Source organism: Elgaria multicarinata, chromosome 3 (assembly GCF_023053635.1).
Source record: "Elgaria multicarinata webbii isolate HBS135686 ecotype San Diego chromosome 3, rElgMul1.1.pri, whole genome shotgun sequence".
NCBI lineage: Eukaryota > Metazoa > Chordata > Lepidosauria > Squamata > Anguidae > Elgaria > Elgaria multicarinata.
The window spans coordinates 106,768,617-106,788,344 of NC_086173.1; the positions used below are offsets into that span (position 1 = coordinate 106,768,617).

The 19,728-nt window shown below is 39.1% G+C and overlaps 2 protein-coding genes across 4 annotated transcripts in view; one reads left to right on the plus strand and one right to left on the minus strand.

Moving 5' to 3' along the window:
- The window catches only part of CENPP (centromere protein P), a 187,669-nt gene that overhangs the window by 145,401 nt on the left and 22,540 nt on the right, over positions 1 to 19,728 (minus strand). The window lies entirely within an intron of this gene.
- On the plus strand, positions 5,359 to 18,945 carry OGN (osteoglycin). Of its 3 annotated transcripts, XM_063121193.1 has the most exons (8): positions 5,359 to 5,499; positions 5,530 to 5,680; positions 6,216 to 6,465; positions 12,035 to 12,125; positions 14,517 to 14,675; positions 15,950 to 16,152; positions 17,214 to 17,309; positions 18,514 to 18,945. In XM_063121193.1, exons 3-8 carry the CDS (start codon positions 6,274 to 6,276, stop codon positions 18,685 to 18,687), a joined length of 915 nt encoding a protein of 304 aa, XP_062977263.1. In that variant the 5' UTR covers positions 5,359 to 5,499; positions 5,530 to 5,680; positions 6,216 to 6,273; the 3' UTR covers positions 18,688 to 18,945. The 3 variants fall into 3 exon arrangements, with proteins under 3 accessions (XP_062977263.1, XP_062977265.1, XP_062977264.1); XM_063121195.1 differs by lacking the exon at positions 6,216 to 6,465 and having other exon boundaries at positions 5,361 to 5,499; XM_063121194.1 differs by lacking the exon at positions 5,359 to 5,499 and having other exon boundaries at positions 5,626 to 5,680; positions 6,240 to 6,465.

Consider the following 19,728-nt stretch of genomic DNA (forward strand, 5'->3'; position numbering starts at 1 on the left):
TGTTGTGGATTAGGATCAGCACTGAGTTGACTATTTGTCCGTGCTGACTTGACTCACTCAGCTCCCGCCTTCTCTCTCTCCCCCCAGTCCTCCTGCTAGCGTCCCATCAGCCATTGCTGCTGAAAATGTCCAGCCAGTTGGACTAAAGCGGCAGCCCTACTTTGAACGCTCTTGCCTTGCAACTCTGTGGCTGAGGAAATAATCAATAGTGACCGAGGAAATAACCAACAGTCCCCTCCACACAACACGATAACCAATGGTGGTTCAAATAGCCCACTCTGCACAGCTTTGGTTATTTGTGTTGGTTATTTCATCCAAATAACCAACTGTTGGCTGAAAAAAAAACCCTCCACACAACACAATAATTTATTAACATTCCAGTAATACATATAATCAGTTTCCTTTATTTGTTCTAAAGCTCTGAATTTCTAATCAAACAGACTGGCCTATAGGAAGCATTTTAAAAGATGTAGTTCAGAGTTATGTTCATTCTGGAAATAGTTCAGAGCGAATAAATGCATTTTATAAATATTGAACTATATACTCATTTCATGGAGATATTATATAAAATATTGGACTGTCTAAACATGCATGTATAAACTACCTGTTTTGGTCATAGGTTTTAAACTAAATGTTGACATGTATAGCAATATAAAGTACTATAATATATTAGGTTAGTGAAGGGCATAAGGGGTGGCTGTGAAGCCAGTGCATTTCAGATAGTATCTTTGTTCTATTGAGTTGGTAACTCATTTCCACTAACTGATAACCTCTTTGTTAAGTGTACATTTTAATGTTCTTTCGTTACGTCTGATCCATTTATCTGCAATACCATTGCTCATCATTCCAGATTTTAAAAATTAAGCTTTCTGAACTGAAATCTAGGATGTTCCACAGTGGCCCTGTTCTCTATAATCGCTATCCCCCATTCACTCACTTTATTATGGAGCATCTAAATGACATTGTTGACAGCCTGTTGCACTCCAGTATTTTCTGAGTTTTTCCTTGTATTTTTTTTTATTCAGACCTAATTTGTGGCAATCTTTCTGCTTTTTAATGAAATTGCAACGCCAACTTGTCCAGTGTGTATAGGTAAAGCACTATTGAGAGGCCCTTTTCTCCAATGTGCAAAAACATAAATAAACAAATGAATGACAAAATGGTGTTATTATTAGGTCAAGTTACAATTGCTACCACTCTCCACTGTTCAACTTCCCAGAATAAGCATGTGATGAGTGACCACTTTTCTTTTCTTTCTTTCTATGAACTAACAAACACTGCAACCCTATGTGGGGAATGCGGTTTCCCAAATGTGCCCGCGGGTCCAGAAATGTTGGGGAATCCTAACTTACATAGCTACAGGATAATAGTCAGATGTGTGATTCAGCTCGTTTAATATCTCAGTCATAGTTATTACTTGACATGCAATGCTCCTGCACAGTATGCCTGGATTGAGAAGAATAAAGGAAATATCTGCAAAGAGTCTACTTTGGGGTGGCTTTAAAAGGGGATTAGACAAATTCATAGTCCAGATTTAGAGGCAATATATCTCTATATACTAGTTTCTGGGGAACATGAGTGGAAAGGTGCTATTGTACTCATGTCCTACTTATGGGCTTCCCACCGGTAGCTGGTGTGAACAGACTAGATAAACTTACCTTTTCCGCATGAGCGTTCGTGCGCTATGCTCCTTTAACAAAAAACAAAACAAAATGGTGGGCATGCCGTCCTCTCCCTCCGAGGTCGTTGCGCACCATGTGTAAACAGGGGGAGATCTTGCGATAAAAATATCGCAAGATCCTCACCCCTCCATTACGCTAGACCCAATGGGTCTATCTGGGGCCATAGTCTCCACAAAACTGCAACATTCTTTTTCAAAATGTTTAATCTCTTATGCCCAGCTAAATGTGTTTAGGGTTAGCTACAAAATTATTCTGAACAGCTCCTCTTCCTCAGTTTTTGGAAATGCAGGCTGCAATGTATCATCACCCAGTATATACAAAAATTAAGCGCCAATTCACACTTTACATGACTTTGCTGTGGTGAACATTGTAAAGTGTGAATGAAAGAAACATGTCAATAAATATGGAGTGGGCACACCAGGACAGGAACTCTGTAGCCTGCACTTTAGCTTGGTAATGATGTTCCCTTGCGGAGTGAACTTAGTTTCAATGTCCCATAATTAAAAAACAACAACACTGGATATGAAGAAAGATCACTCTCCATCCTTCTTGCTTTTGCTAGTCAGCAAGCTGCTGCTGTCTCTTCACTTGTTTATCTACAAAGAAAGCTTCCTAATGTCTTCTTGAATCAGAGCACAAGTCCATCTAGTCCAGCATTCTGTCTCTACCAATAACCAGCCTAATAATAATAATAATAATAATAATAATAATAATAATAATAATAATAATATATTTATTTATTTATTTATTACCCACGTCTCCCTCCAGATGGAGGCAAGGAACAACATAAAATCTAAAAATGTCCCTGGGAAGCTGAAAGGCAGGGCACTAAGGGAACAGCTCTCTCCCCATTACTTGTTGCTAGCATTAGGTAAGCTTCATTATCAGTCTTGAAGTAGGTAGGAAATATTAATCATTATTTATAGAGCACCTAACATTTAATAAGTGCTGTGAACTTAGAAAGCAAGATAAGCCAGGTCACATCTTTTAAATTATAGGCCTAGAGATGTGAAGTTCTAGAGAAAAAAATGGGGGAAATGAGGAAAAAACCCAGAAAATCTTCCCCCCCCAAGATACTTTTGATTTTGGGGGGGGGGGGAAGCAGGTTCTTTTTTTAAAAAAATCCATCCATCTTTTCCCAGTCCACCCCTCGCCCCCACCCCAGACAGGGAAAGGGGGATAAAGAAGGAGGAAAACAAGGAAACACCCCCCCCAGTTCTTAATGATGCACAGCTGTTCTTAAAAATACCAGTATGAATAGAAGTAGTTCAATGAAGGGAAGAGCCAAATGGCACTAAGCCACTGCCTCACTCTCCCTCTGCAGCAGCCAGGTGGAACGGCTGCTGACAGATGACAGCTGAAGAACTGGAGCAGCCAAAAGGCAGCTGGTGTCTCAACCCAGCCAATCGAGTGGTTGTAGTCTGATCTCTCCCTCTGCTGCAGCCAGGTGAAAATATGAAAACACTACCACGACTATGTCATCTTCCCAAAACTCCCTACAAAGTAATAAAAAGAAGTAGAAAAATATCAAGCTAGAAGCAAAATGGAGCAATAGGCAGCTAGGGAGGCATCCAGTCACAGGCATAGTAAAAGAGTGATGTTTCTTATTATACCAACTACTACAGTGTTTCCCAAGTCTCTTATACCCAATTCAAATTAGAGGCAATCTTCATTGGAAAAAAACTTCTCTTAAAAGTAAATAAGAATTATACAACCTCAGTAGGCGGGCATATTGACATATAGCACAGCAGCAGCTAGACCATGTTGTCCCACACACTAGCCATCAATGAAACCTGTCCCCAGGGTGTTTTAGTAGTTACTGACCTAGCCATAAATTGAAGGTAACAAACCCAGAGCAGTGACTCAAGCAGCAGCACTCCAGACAGCCTCTTCCGCAGGCAGGTAATTCTATTGCATCTCTACATCAGAAGAAATTGAATGATCCAATTGTATCCAGTTCAGAGATGTGGCAAAGGCTGATTTGAAAGAGACAATGCCAGAGCAATGAATCACAAAGAGACAGAGTAGATTATCTTTGGGTTCCAATTACAAGAGCAATTTACTTTTCATTAACACACAATACCAATTGTTCTTCTCTTCTTGCCTCTGCCACAAGCACCATGCAGTCTCCCCAGTGAGGAAGCAAGTAATAATATTTCATGCCTTTGCGTATTTACCCTCATGCACCCAGTAGTTAAACAGTGCGTGATAGCCTTTCCTGACTACGTGTATAAAAGCATTAATAAAAATGATTTGAACTTCTTTTAAATTGTCTCTAAACCTGCATTTATTGCTTCCAATACTAAGTGCTGCATTGCCATGCCTTCTCTATATAAAGCAACTCTGTTGTAAGTCACACCAGACTTTCCAACATAAAGAACCAAAGGGCCATCATCAGTAAATCACTGGATTTATTTAGAGAAGATAGAACAAATGATAGAAGCAGATGGCCGCAGAAGACTCTAAAATCTTCGCATGCTTTAATATCCATGCATCAATAGCCAAAAGCAAAAATAGATCAGAAACAATTATTATTATTATTATTATTATTATTATTATTATTATTATTATTATTATTTGTTATATTTAAATCCTGCCTTTTTCTCCAAGGAGCCCAAGGCAACATACATAATCCTCTTCCTCTCCACTTTATCCTCACATCAACCTTGTGAGGCAGGTTAGGTTGACAGTCATTGGGTTAGGCTGAGAATGGCTTGGCCCAAAGTCACCTGGTGCGTTTCATGGACAAGTGAAGACTTGAACCCAGAACTCCCTAGTCCCAGTCTAAACCTCTAGCCGCTACACCACGCTTTCCCATTGACAACGTGCATTGATTTCAGTTTCACGTTTACAACAATTATTCTCTATCTGCACAGTACATTCAGGGGAAATAGTTATGTTCAAGATAGATCATGTTTCAAAATGAAGAATTATAAGCACAGACTGTAACCCAGCAGATGTATTAAAGCAAAGCATCCAACTCCAACTGAGACAGGCTTCCAGAGCAAACAGCTGGTTTCTGAACCTTGGCTTTTGTGGGGGCAATAAACATGCTTAAGAAACATTCTTTTGGCTTCGGAAAAAATACCTCCAAAGAAAAATATTCTCAGCTGATACATCTTTTGTTTCGTGACCCAGCTACAAGTAACATCAGAAAACCACAGTTTAATTTGTTACACTTTTTAACATTAAATGCTGCTTATACATCCAAGTCCTGTCTTCACTGTTTAGGTATAAAACAATGAGAACTCTTTTAAGAGATAAGAAATATTGTAAACATATTTCATATCAGGACATAAGTCTCTAAGATATTTAGTGAATTGCCTTCATATGCAAACCTGTTTCTACCACAAGTTCAACTCTCAATGAATGCACATCACAGTGTTTTCTCTAATGAGCTATTAAAATTGGAATGTTACTCAGGCTTCCAAAAAGTAGAAGCAGTTAACCCTAACATTGCTGAAGAAAAAGCTCAAGGTGGTCAATAGAAAGCAGTGCCCACAAATTCATTTTTAAAGGGATATGCTGCAAATGCAAACCTTTATTTCTTCTTTGTGAATCTTGAGTCACAATCTTTTACTGCACACAAAAAGTGGAATGCGTATGTTTCATCTGAAACGGAAGTCAGCTTCTTTGTTTCCCATTGAACGCTAAACTAAATGAAAAGCACATGACATTGCTTAAGTCTTTATTGCACAAAACTGCAGTTGGACCAGTAAAAGCTTTAAACGATAAGAGTGACTTGATCAACATATTAACCTTGATCTGTTCCAATGTATTAGTTGAGCTAATTTATCATTATTTTGCATACAGGACTGTACACTGATACAGCCCTCTTTACCCCAAGGAAAGTACTTTGGAGGCTTGTCATTTTTTATAGTAGCATCAAAAGTAGACTGTTGAAAATAATCCATAATTTTCCATTCTCTGGCCATTTGGAGTTAATGTACAGAAAGCTATATTGCAAAAGTCACAAGAGATCTCAATCAGCAAAGACGGTAGGTATTGCTTTCCAAGAAATTATCTTAATATATAGCAAATTGTTTTAAGTTACTCTAAAAGTGTTTTGATTATATGGCATCTAAATTACATGTGTAATTGTAGTACTTCTCTTCAATTGTATGTATGTTATTTTGATATTTAAAATGTATTTTTATTCCTTTGTTATAGATTTCAAAGTCTAATTTGTTAAGACAATGAAAAACATTTTCATTCCGGGGCTGGGCTCAGCCCTGTTCCTCTTTTTTTTAACTATTTATTCACTATACATACCTGATCTCAAAAAATGCTTGGCAATTATTTCTACTCAGTGCTGAAACTCACAAAACATAATAACCTGAAATGATATGAAGTTGTTCTTGAATTTTTTTTACTGCACCGTACATTACCAGGTTTTTAAACATTAAAAGTATTTAAATAAAGAACACTAAGAGTTAAATAATTTTTTCCATGTTCCTTGAGCATTAGAAAGTCGCTGCCAAGTGGTCTTGTAGGCTTTAAATATTGTTTTGACAGATTGCTTTTTATTTCCAGTCACAAAGAAATCTTTCTCCCTAGTCCTTCCTGCTCAATATAAGCCTGATCTCTTGAAATGAAGACTTTGCAGAAGTTTAGTCTCTTCTTCAGTTTTTTAATGCCTTTGGTGAAGTTAGCACCACCTAATCCACAAACCTCAACCCTGTCTTCTGACGATGAAGATGCAATACTCAAGCAACGTTATGAAAACATTATGAAAGGATTTCGGGAAGATTATGAAGACAAACCGGGTGCAGAAAATAATGAGGTAGTTTATAAGTTCTATTTTACTTTTTCCGTTCTGCCAATGTATGAACTAGCCATCTATGCATGTGTGCATGTTCCACGGACAAAAATAAAAACAAGCCAAAGAAATAAAGAAAATGCAAAACAATCCCCAAAGAAAAGTATAAAGATACACTATTGTTTTATTTTGACAGGCTTTGTCCCTTTATCCAAGTGTGAATCTGTTTGGGCTCATAGCAGTATATAACATGCCACACCATGTGGTCCAGAAACAATGGATTTCAGCCTAAGCTTTCCTTCGTGCATTATTTTTATGGGTTGTATCCAATGTTAGTCTGACTTAAGACCCATTCATTTGTATGGGTCTACTCTAAATATTTTATTTATTTACTTACAGCATTTTTACCACGCTCCTCAGCCAAGAAGGGTTCCCAGAGCAGTTTACACTAATTAATAAGTCAGACCTCAGGTTTACAGTCTAAAATTTGTCACTAAAGGAAAAGGGATTGAGTGGGAGGCGGAAGAAAGCCAAACTCAGGCACAAGTTGTTCATTTCAAAGTTCTTCAACATGTTCTTTCTGGCACAGCAGAGTGAAACAGTCTCCATGCAATTTTTCCTTCTCTGACCAATGGATGGGCATAGGCTGGTCTCCTCCTTGTGATGCTGTTTATTTTGGGTGGTGAGGGGTGCAGCCTCCCAGTGCCCTTGGTTCTCTGGCTGAAGGATGAGGTCAGAGTATTCAGTCCAAGGAAGTAAGACTACCATTAGACTCAAACCTATTATTGCTTTTGTTCCCAAAGTACAAAGTTCAACATAAGAAGAGCCTTCTTCTTTAGAGTAAGACAATGAACTATCTAATCTGTCATTCTACTCTCACAGTAGCAAAGCAGATGCCTATGGGAAGTCCGTAAGCAGGACACGAGTGCAATGGCAATGGCATGCTCCCACTCGTATCCCCCAGCAATTGGTACTGAAGAACATACTGCCAGTTGCTGGGGAATACATATTTCTATTCTCATCTTTCTGTTGTTTAACTATTTATCTATCTATCCATAAGGGCACCTCTCCTCTTATCCCATAACTGCTAAGTTTGTTCAGGAGTCTTCAGTGAGGGACTTTGTCAAAAGCCTTTGGAAAATCCAAGTAAATAATGTCTACCAGATTACCCCAATCCATATGCTCAATGACACTCTCAAAAAACTCTAAAGGGTTAGTGTGAAAGGACTTTGCAGAAGCCATGTTTATTCTTTTTCAGCAAGGACTTCTTCTGTATGCTTGATTATATCTTTAATAATGCTTTCCTCCAATTTACCCAGAATAGATGTTAAACTACTTGGCATATAAATTCCTGAAAAGCAGTAATTTCCTGGATTGCTTTTTAAAAACTGGTATTCCAGTTTCCAGTCCTCTGGTACAGAGGCCCATCCTAAAACAGGTTACATATTTTTGATAGAAGATCAGCAATTTCACATTTGAGTTCTTTAAGAACTCTTGGATGGATACCACCGGGATCCAGTGATTTGTCAGCTTCATATCATCCCCATCGCTTCAGTTTCTCAGACTCCCTTCCTGAAAATACCAGATTAGATACAGTTATCTGTCACCACATTGTCTGCAGTGAAAACAGACACAGAATTAATTCAGTTACTGTCATTTCCTTCTCCTTCTTTAGTACTGCTTTAACTCCTTTGTCATCCAATAGTCCACCCGCTTACCTAGCCATTTTCCTGATTCTGATTTTTCAAAAAAAAAATAAAAAATTGTTAGTCTTAATGTTTTAGTGATATGCTCCTCAAAATCTTTTTCTCTCTCTTATTTTCTGCTTGCAATTCTTTTGTGCACATTTCTGTTCCTTTTTGTTCTCCATCACCAATATCTGGGCAGTGAGATCATCCTGAGAGAGTAAAGACATGCCAGGATTTCCTGATGCAGCCTGTACCACAGCTCACGTTAGGCGTGGGAAAATCCCAGAAGCACCACTGCAGCCCAGGAATGGTCTATAGCCTCAGCTCTATGGCAGAACCCTTGCTTTGCATGCAGAAGGGCCCAGGTTCAATTCCTGACATCTTTTGTTACAGGACAATTTGTAACAGAGTTATAATTCTGCCCCAAACCCTGGAGGCCTGCTGCCAGTCACAGTACACACAATACTAGGTGAAATGGACCGATGGTCTGACCCAGTTTAAGGGAGTTTCACATGGTAATATTTATTCAAAGCACAACACAGTCCTATCACTGAGCAAAAGGAGGGCAGAAGCAGGAATAAATGGGATCATAGAATCATAGAATAGCAGAGTTGGAAGGGGCCTACAAGGCCATCGAGTCCAACCCCCTGCCCAATGCAGGAATCCACCCTAAAGCATTCCTGACAGATGGCTGTCCAAATGCCTCTTGAAGGCCTCTAGTGTGGGAGAGCCCACAACCTCCCTAGGTAACTGATTCCATGGTCGTACTGCTCTAACAGTCAGGAAATTTTTCCTGATGTCCAGTTGGAATCTGGCTTCCTTTAACTTGAGCCCGTTACTCCATGTCCTGCACTCTGGGAGGATCGAGAAGAGATCCTGGCCCTCCTCTGTGTGACAACCTTTTAAGTATTTGAAGAGTGCTATCATGTCTCCCCTCAAACTTCTCTTCTCCAGGCTAAACATGCCCAGTTCAGTCTCTCTTCATAGGGCTTTTCCTCCAGACCCCTGATCATCCTGGTTGCCCTCCTCTGAACACGCTCCAGCTTGTCTGCGTCCTTCTTGAATTGTGGAGCCCAGAACTGGACGCAGTACTCTAGATGAGGCCTAACCAGGGCCGAATAGAGAGGAACCAGTACCTCACGTGATTTGGAAGCTATACTTCTATTAATACAGCCCAAAATAGCATTTGCCTTTCTTGCAGCCATATCGCACTGTTGGCCCATATTCAGCTTGCGATCTACAACAATTCCAAGATCCTTCTCGTTTGTAGTATTGCTGAGCCAAGTATCCCCCATCTTGTAACTGTGCATTTGGTTTCTATTTCCTAAATGTAGAACTTGGCATTTATCCCTATTAAATTTCATTCTGTTGTTTTCAGCCCAGCACTCCAGCCTATCAAGATCATTTTGACGTTTGTTTCTGTCTTCCAGGGTATTAGCTATCCCACCCAATTTTGTGTCATCTGCAAATTTGATAAGTGTTCCCTGCACCTCCTTGTCCAAATCATTAATAAAAATGTTGAAGAGCACTGGGCCCAGGACTGAGCCCTGCGGTACCCCACTCGTTGCCTCTCCCCAGTTTGAGAAGGTTCCATTGATAAGTACAATTCTGTAGCCAACTTTGAATCCACCTAATAGTTGTTCCATCTAGCCCACTTTTAGCTAGTTTGTTAATCAGAATGTCATGTGGTACTTTGTCAAAAGCTTTGCTGAAGTCAAGATATATGACGTCCTCAGCATTCCCATATCTTACTGTTTTAGGAAGGATGCACATAGGTCTGCTGGAAGTGGAAATGACAATTTATCTACATATAAATTTGAGTATAAAGTGTGCCTCCAGTTTTAATTCACACAAAAAATCAGAAAACATAGGCGTCACAAAATGTTTCTGCTACTGAAAGATGCACCCAAATATATGAATAAAGCCAGGAATACAGACAGGTGGTAGCATCAGAAAACATCCTTCTTTGTTTTTAATGAAATCTACGAATTAATACAAGAGCAAGATGCTTAAGTGTAACATGTAAACTACACTAACATAGCTTCCAGGCAGCTATCAAATTAATCTTGGAGCTTTGCTTCAGCTTCAGTCAACATGCTCTTGTGGGACAGTTGCAATATCCTTGGATCTCATACTATGTGCTTGGGACATGGTAAGAACATAAGAGCCATGCTGGATTCATCTAGTCCAGCACTCTTTTCACACAGTGGCCAACCAGCTGTCAACAGAAATCCACAAGCCGAACACGGGTGCAATAGCACCCTGACGCCCATGTTCCCCAGAATCTTGCTCATTGTGTTGCACCACTATGTCATGCCACTGTGAATCTACACAGAAGGCCACCCCTCCCTTTTCCAAAATAATACAGAGTGAGTGAAAAGTAGCTGTCTCAGCCATAATGCTGCTGATCTAGAACAGCAGATAAGTAATCATTTGTTATGTTCCTTCAGTTATTGGGGCTGTTCAAGCAACCCACTAACCCACACTCAGTGATTCAGTGTGGATTGTTTTGAATCATGGCTTGTCTTTTGAACTGTGGGTTACCATGTCTGAATCCATGACGTTTTCTGCAGGATGGCTTGTTAACCATGCTGTGTGGCTTATTTTTCTTGAACAAGCCACTTTGAGTACCTCTGGTTTGTTGTTGGGTTGCTCAGGGTGATTAACAAGCCTCCCATTAACAAGCCACCTTTTGGAAACTGCACTGCACTGCATTTATTATGTATTTATTTACTTATTTATTTATTATATTACATTTTTATACTGCCCATCAGCCAAAGCTCTCTGGACAGTGCACAATTAAAACCATAAAATACAACAAGTATAGATAAATTTAGAATGTTAAAAGTTAAAAAGGCAATATAAAACCAGCTAAGTTAAAATCCAGGGAAAGCCTGTGTGAAAAGGTTTATTTTCAGGAGGCATTTAAAAGATGTTCTTCATGGCGACATTCCGTTTATTTCAGAATGGCCAGCAGGATCTCCTCTGAGGACAGTAGTTGTTGTCCGGGTGCATATAAGGGAAGGCGGCATGCTGCTCCCAAGTTGTTTAGGGCTTTGTACGATAACAGCATAACCTGGTATGTGGCTCAGTAGCTCAGGCAACCAGTGCAGTGTTTTAACACAGGTTTTATATGAGCAGAGCTAGCTGTCCCCGTGAGCATCCTAGCTGCTGTGTACTACACTAGCTGCAGCTTCCAAACCACACACATGGGTAGTCCCACATAGAGTACACTACAGTAGTTAACCTGCTAACTCACTCAGAGGAAAATGTTCTGCATTCAGACAACATGCTAACCCATGGTTCAACAACCCACATTTCAAAAAACCTCCCGAATGTGGGTTAGTATGCTGTGTGAACCGCCCCATTGTTTCTTTGAGGATTTTTCACATAGTCATTTTCACAATATCACTATTTCTAATTAGGCTGAGTGCTCCCTAAAAATCAGAATTGCAACCCATGGTTTGATCCTGGTTACAGAGAACATACAAAGCACAGCTTCACAGTTGAGATGTTACAGCAAACTGTGGTTTGACTAACCAAAAAGTGTTGCATTACTCTGGGGGCATTTAATACAAGACTTCCTGGTTCAACAAATCACTGTTAGACCCAGAATGTGACATCTGAACTTGCCCTGTTACTGTTAAGCAGTATTTATAGATATTTCCGTTAAAGTTATTTGAGTATATTCTATGTAAAATGTCACAAGAAGTAACCCTAACCAGTAAGCGCTGCTGAATGTTAGTTTACAAAAGAATTTCTTATACTGTTTCCAATACTCCAGGAAAAATTCCAGACAACATGCTTTTATTGACTTGTAAAGGCTTTACCACAGCTGTTATTGAATACTGCTATATTAATACCTGCTGTTACTGTATGTGTTTTTATAATTTCCAATATAAAAGGAATACGGTGGCATGATGGTCTTCCAATCAACTGAATATGACCTGCAGGCAGATGAAATGGCGCCAAACGAAGGATCAACAAATTTTACAGGTAAGATTGTACTACATTACAATATCGAGTTTCAAATAAGCAAAATATTTATTTATTTAAAACATTTGTATCCCGCCCTAAATCATTAGAATCTCAGGGCGGCATCCAGATAAAAGCATACAGTATAAAACAATAAATATACTCAGCTAAAAACAAATTAAACCATGAACCAAGTTAAAACAATATATAATTTAAAAGCAGTAAAAACAATTTAAACAGCTAAAACAATGTGCCATCTTAGTGAATTTAACCATTAAAGGCTTTGTTAAAAAGCCATGTTTTTACTTGGCATCGAAGAGACCAAGTTCCCAAAGAAGAGAGTATACACATCAACGTAAGAACCATTATTCAATTTTCCCGGAGGAAGTAACAATTGCCCTGGATAAGCAGCCAAGTGGCAAAAAGGACTATTCTCCTGCCTTCATTTAGCAAGGCAAATGTGTATTATGGCAACTGGGTGGACACACTCTAGGTTTTAAAATGCACCATTCAAGGCAAAACAGCAAGCACATGCTCACAGACACCACTGAGCTGCATTTTCCCAAGCAGAAATAGTGCCAGGGATGTGGCAGCCACAAGAGGGATGCTCAAGTACACATTCTCGCTGCCTCTGGCAGTCAGTTTTAGCATTGACAATGCGAAGCAGTATGGAATCAGTCTTTTATCTGGTTGTTTCAGCAATGTGGTTACGGCATTTCAGGGTCTGCTAGAAGACCAGGTGATGGATAAAAACAGGCAATGGTGAAACAGGTAGGAGGAAAACAGGTCAGCAATGATGTGGGTTTTCTGGAAAATTTTGAATCGGAAAATTCAGCCTTCCACATCCTGGTGACCTCCAGATATGTTGGGCTGAAACTCCCAGAATCCTTCAGGATGGGAAAGGCTGCCTTGATTAGTTTTAGCAACCCCCAAACCTGTGCATGACATGCTGACTACCACTCATCTAGTTCAATAAACTCTCTTCCATGATGGTTATTGGGGCACCTTCAATTTTGCGGTGATTACTCATTAATTCCATTTCACAGGGACAATATGTATTTCAGTGACATATGTATATTCTCCACATACTTACTAGGGATAATGACCTGAAAAACATCAATTACAACTTTGAAATTGTCAAGCTTGCCTAAAATCTGCCTTTCGACTGACCAAGACCACCTCTGTCTTGTCAGGATTAAACTTCAATTTGTTTTCCCTCATCTAGTCCATTACTTCTGACAGACACCGGTTTAGTACAAACTAGGAGGGTTCTCTTATTGTCAGTTACCGCTGTTGCAAATGCTCTTACATACAACTCCATTTTGTCACCTTTGGCCCCATTATTTACATTTATTCTCTCTATACATGTCTATGTGCACATGTGATATACTACCTCATGTATCTAGTGAAATGGCCTCAAGTCTGCAAAAGGTTTTGCCACAATAGATCTATTAATTTTGAGAGGTGCCAGAGGAAAATGTTTCAGAAACCCAGCACTCACGTTAACTTACAAAATATAGCCATGTGCTCTCTATCTTTTATCATAGCTCAGTCTCATCTCCAGCAAGGCAGCACTTCTCCCTCAGTTTAAACGGGAAATTTCCTTGCCTCAGCAGCCACACAATGGCAATGCATTCCGTTAACCATTTTGTGGTTAAGCAGCATGGTTTAGCGTGTTGTCTGAACGGGGCCATTCTCTCCTGTGCCCTATAAAACTCCCTTCACCATTGTTTATGGTGAAATATTAGTTGGGTCTGCATCGCAGGGGCAAACCTGTTGTTGTGGGGTGGATTTGAAGCCTACAAACCCCTGCCGTGCACCAGATTCGGACAAGACAGCAGCACTGTGTGGGGTAATTAAGCAAATGGCAAGCACGCACAGCGGCAGGGGAAACAACCCATACTGCCTGGTTTCCCCCTGCTGATCATGCAAATCTGGCCATTGTGTATTATAAAAGTTATAACCCACATTTGGGAACTTTGGTGAAAAAGCAGGATACAAATCTAGCCATAAATGTTTAAAGGCTTTGCCAAAGCTGTTGCTATTCCCAGTGATAAATACAGTAAAACTCTTTATCAAAGAGAACTGTTACCTGGATCTTTTATTTATGCAAATACACTCTGTTCTCATGTAACTCAGCATAACCTAAAGATTACTGTCACTTTAGAATAATATTAAGACAAACATATGACGATTTAGATACATGAAATTCTACAAAGCATTGGACTGGAGTTTTAAGAATTTGTTTTATAGAATGGAGCTGCCAGATGAGGTCTGTAGCAAAAAAAGGAATAGTTAAAGTGTTTGCATACCCTAACGTCTGCAAAATGCATGCAAGTTTTGAATAATGCCATTTTGCTACTAGGATCAAGTCATTCTTTCAACATTCTATTAAAAGCTATATGTTTTCAGAAATGGCTACTTGTCTGGTGTGTACTTGTATAAGTGGCTCAGTTTATTGTGAAGAAACGACTATTGAAAGCATCCCAGCTCTCCCAAAGGGAACAGGATATATTTATGCACGTTTCAACCTCATCAAAAAGGTGAAAGCTTCCGATTTTGCAGAACTTCGTAAGTATAAATTAAGAATTATACCTTTCTTTATTAATTAGAATATATTGAAAGTTTGGATAAAGCATTAAAAGTATTCTTTGGTTATCATTTAATTACCTATGTTTTTAGGACCCTGGGTGCTGGTATCCTGAACCTGAGAACTTTAATACTACCAGTAAACCGATAGAGCTCCTTTTCAAGTAGCTGCAACACTAGTCCTATAGGGCTTTGGGGTGGGGCTTGAGCAAACCCTAAACAGGAATGCTACAGTTCTAGCACTATACTGAGTAGTGCTTCTACTGAGTCACCAGAAAATCTTGGAAAGGATCACTACAGATCTTCTATTCGGGGCTGGCTCATCCCCAAAAGCAGACTATTGCCACACAGCAGCCCTACTTAGGGTCTCAGTCCAGTGCTACAACAGTCCTACTCAGGGCTCCAAAGAGTATGTGCGGTGCTCACCTCTGAGGACAATATTGACCTGTGATGATACATAAGACTGCTTGACGGGAACCTGGAAGCAGGGATGGATTCACTTTCTATAACATGTGCGGGGTTTTTTTCAAGCACAAGATTGTTCTGCTCCTATTCTGCATCAGTTTGTAATTTTGCTTTCTCCTTTGTTAGGGCTGCTGATGTGAGCAGGGGGGGGGAATCGGTGGCAGGGTCAGCAACAGAGCTCTGATGGGCACAGTCAGTGATCCTAGTGAGAGCTTGGAGGCACCACACTGGCAATCCCTGGTTTATAGTATCCAGGGGAAGGGCCCAGGTGGCTAAGTGAACAGAGGGTAAGGATGTACTGCAAAGCTGTTTCAGGTCCCAATTTTCTACATAGTTTTGGAGGAATTTATTTATTTATTTATTACATTTATATCCCGCCTTTTTTCCTCCAAGGAATCCAAGGCAGTGTACATAATCGTCCTCTCCCTGTTATCCTCACAACAACAATCCTGTGAGGTAGGTTAGGCTGAGAGTATGTGACTGGCCCAAAGTCACCCGGTGGGTTTCCATGGCCGAGTGGGGACTAGAACCCGGATCTCCCGACTTCCAGTCCAACACCTTAGCCACTACACCACACTAATTTCTTAAAAAATAGATATTGACAGCTGCTGCTCATGAAAAAAGAACATTTTAGGATCTAGGAGGGATAGATTTAGAGAAACTATCACAAGCATACATTGGACTGACATCTGCACCTTATCCCATTTTGAAACATCACTCTAATAGGCATTTAAGCAGGTGGCTGCCTGCGGAACGCACTGAAACGTAACATAATCTTGTTTCTTTTTAAGCTGCCCTAAGAAGAATTGATTTGACTGGAAATGTGATTCAAGAAATTGAAGATGGGGCCTTTGCAAAGCTGCTGTTATTAGAAGAACTTTCTCTTGCTGATAATTTGCTTTTAAAGCTTCCAGTTTTGCCTCCCAAGCTAACTACATTTAATGCAAATAATAACAGAATTAAAAGCAGAGGAATTAAAGCAAATGCTTTCAAGGTAACAGAATTTGTGATTACAGTTCAATAGTAAGGATTGCATCAAATAACATTCTTTTGCAAGCTGAACAGATATCATTGAAGGACTGAATTTTCCTTCCCCCTGCAGGTGGGATACCTCCAGAGCAGATTTAAGGGGGCGTGCAGGGGACTGAAGGGAGAGTAGAGGAAGGCAAACTCCTGTTGCGTGAGCAGAACATTGGATTTAGCTCTAAATACTCAGAGTTAATCCTAACAGTTTCAATGAAACTTACTTGAAAATAACTTCGTTCATGACTAACTTATTTTAATGGGTCTACTCTAAGTAAGTCCTATGTTAGATTTTATCCTAAGCTTTCTACTTCTCCATACCACTACTGAACGCCATAAATTGTTTTGCATTTCTTTGTGTGTTTCATAAAACAGCAGGCCACCATGCCACATAGTATCTCACTTCCCCACCAACACCAAAAAATAAAAAATAAAATCAAAAAGCAGATTGTGGTATGTCATAACAGTTTGCAAGCTTTATGAGCAGAATGCGTGCCGTTTCCATTCTTCTACAGCATCTAACACAATGGTGTTAGCCTAACGTAATTGCTTAAAAACAATACTGAAGGAAGGAACTTGCTTTTAAAAAATAAAATATGTAGGATAAGCAATAATTCACTTTTTTCTTAATACATGCTTCAGCTTATAAACCTGTGAGTATATTTTACTGAACTGAAGTTCAGTTAATATCCTCCCACATATAAGCAATTACTATAATAAAAAGTCTAAGTAGTTAATATTATAAAAAGACCATCTAACTTGGTTAAACTTGCTTGACTCGTCAACTTAATAGTCTTTTAGCATTTAAGAAAGCTATAAAGATTGATCTATTCTGGCAGGCCTATCCAGTGGAATTTTAGGATGTTTTTAGGATGTTTTAATAATGTATACTATGTTTTTCATTCAGTTTTATGTATTTTATACTTATTGTTGTTCCCTGCCTCGATCCAAACGGAGAGGCGGGTAAGAAATAAATTCTTTATTATTAAAACCATCTCTCTTCCCTACCTTCTCTCTTTCTCCTCCTTACAGAAGCTGACCAATTTGTCATATCTCTACCTAGCAAAAAATTCACTGGAGGCTGTTCCTCCTAACTTGCCAGAGAGCCTGCGCATTCTGCATCTTCAGGTCTCAAAATATTTTGTTACTGTACAGACATTAGTATTGCAAATTATTGCTTTTAAAAACATTTCTTCCAATGTTCAAAAAGCTTGCTTATCATTTACTATTGTACTCACTTGGCTATTATACAAGAACTCCATTAAATGTAAAGATACCATGTACATAAGATGACAGCACATGGAAAGTTATACTGTTTCACCTTACTACTATATCAAGTATACAATACAGGAAAACCACGGTACATCAGTAACAATGTAGGCATGAAGAAATCTGTAAAAACATATGCAGCCTTTAATTGATACAACTGAAAATGCCCAAGTAGCAAGGTTACAGCACTACACTTCTGTTATACTTGTTTATTGCTTAACTGTGGAAAAACAACAAGGTCCCAAAATCCAAACTAAGTTGAGATGAACAAAGAATTTCCTTGGGGAAGATGTGAAATATAACTTAAAATATCTGGAGAGCAACAGGTTTGGGAAGGCTGCCCTAGGCCTTGGAATCACAACCAGAGAGACTGCAATCCTGTGAACACTTACCTGGTAGTAAGTTCCCTTGAGCACAGTGGACTTACTTCTGAATAAACATAGATAGGATTGCTCTGAAAGTCTGTTAACATCCTTTCTCTAGAGCTGCTTTAGCAACCTGTGTACTCTGAGGGATGGGCAAAAGAGGAAAAGCCCAGGGATCTCATGACACCAGCTTCTGAAAAGACTAAGAATGGCCTGGAATGGCTGTTTTTTTTCTTAATTTGTTGGTAGTGTTTTGTTTAGTGTTTTAAAACCATACACTACCTTGGCATAAACAAATAGATGTTCTGCATAGCAGGCTCAGCTAAGGAAAACACTCAGAAAGGAACATTTATTTCCAGTAATTTACAGTTTCTTATGAATGGTCATGATACTGTAGGAACTCCCATCTGTAGTCTGCAGGAATATGCAACTTTTCAGGAATTTACATGTAAAGAATCAAATTGCCTCAATTATGATCAACACAGTGGAATAGATATTAAAGAGCAAGAACAACTAAGGACCCAGACTTTAGTGAAAGGAGTTTGGAAAAGACACCTCTATAAAATCTTGCAGCACAAATTCCTATAGTGCTTTAGAGAAAACTAACTGTATTTGAACAAAAGAAAATACTGAACTAGTGCATCTGTTAATTAGATCTGGATATTAAGATTTTTCAAATTCACTATTTTGATTTGCAGTGGAACAACATCACCAGCATCACAGATGAAACCTTCTGCAAAGCAAACAATCAGACCCGTTATGTTCGTCAACGCATGGATGAGATAAGAATGGACGGCAACCCAGTCATCTTGGGAAAATACCCCAATGCTTTTACCTGTTTGAAAACGTTGCCTGTAGGTTCATACTTTTAATTGCTAACAAAATTTAAAAAGTTAAATAGTAGGTAAGGATTACCATTATATCACTGTTTAAATATGCCTTTCTATGTTAATATCTTCCCACATATATTCAGAACTGTTAGCAGTTAGAAAATATTTAGTTCTACCTTTACTGGGTGAAATTGCACCATATGATTTAATAAGCCTGAGCCTTTTTTATTTTTAATACTTAAATACAAAGCCAGTAAAGTATTCTTTATTCGAAAGGAGCCAACCCATTTTTCAAATGAATAAATGCAACACTGCGATGTTAAGACTACATGGAGAACAGTTAGCCAATTTAGACAGAGGGGCTGCATTCTCAGAGAGCCAATAGCGTAACTTGATATGATACTGTACAATATGGGAGGAAATAGAATGGGGGAGAATTTGTTGAATTGGAACAAATCATTATCTTCTGGATAGAAGGACAGAATATAGAAATAATGCAGGGGAGATATAAGAATTAGATGGGCTGAGGGGGCAGCACATGCTTAGGTGCAGAATGGCTACTGAAGCAGCAACGCAGACTGTATGAACCAGACTGGCCTATCCAATTCATTTTCTGACGCTAAGGATAGATTTTGACATCATTTTCTAATACATTACGTGGATATCAGAAAAGTGACTAAAATATCTAAAGGTATTTTAGTCCTTAGTGACTAAGAACAGAAGAAGAAACCATCAGTCTATGCTACAGTGAGGAAGACCTAGCTTAAACGTTAGGGATTATAAAAACAGTCCTGCCTAGGGAAGCTGTGGAATTTTTGTTAGAGATTCCATAAAATGGATAGATTGGCATATGTTCATACGATTTAGATATAGGATATCCGAACAGGAGGCTGGACCAATTAATCCAATGGGTCTCTTGCAAACTCTATGACAGTAAAATAACAGTAAGCAGCTAGATACAAGTGTAGAATACAAATTAAGTACAATATTTTTGGACATAAATGCTTGTTAAATATTAAAATGAGGAGCCAGTGAATAAAAACATTTAGCCAACTTATTAACTTAAAAAGATCTGACACTGAA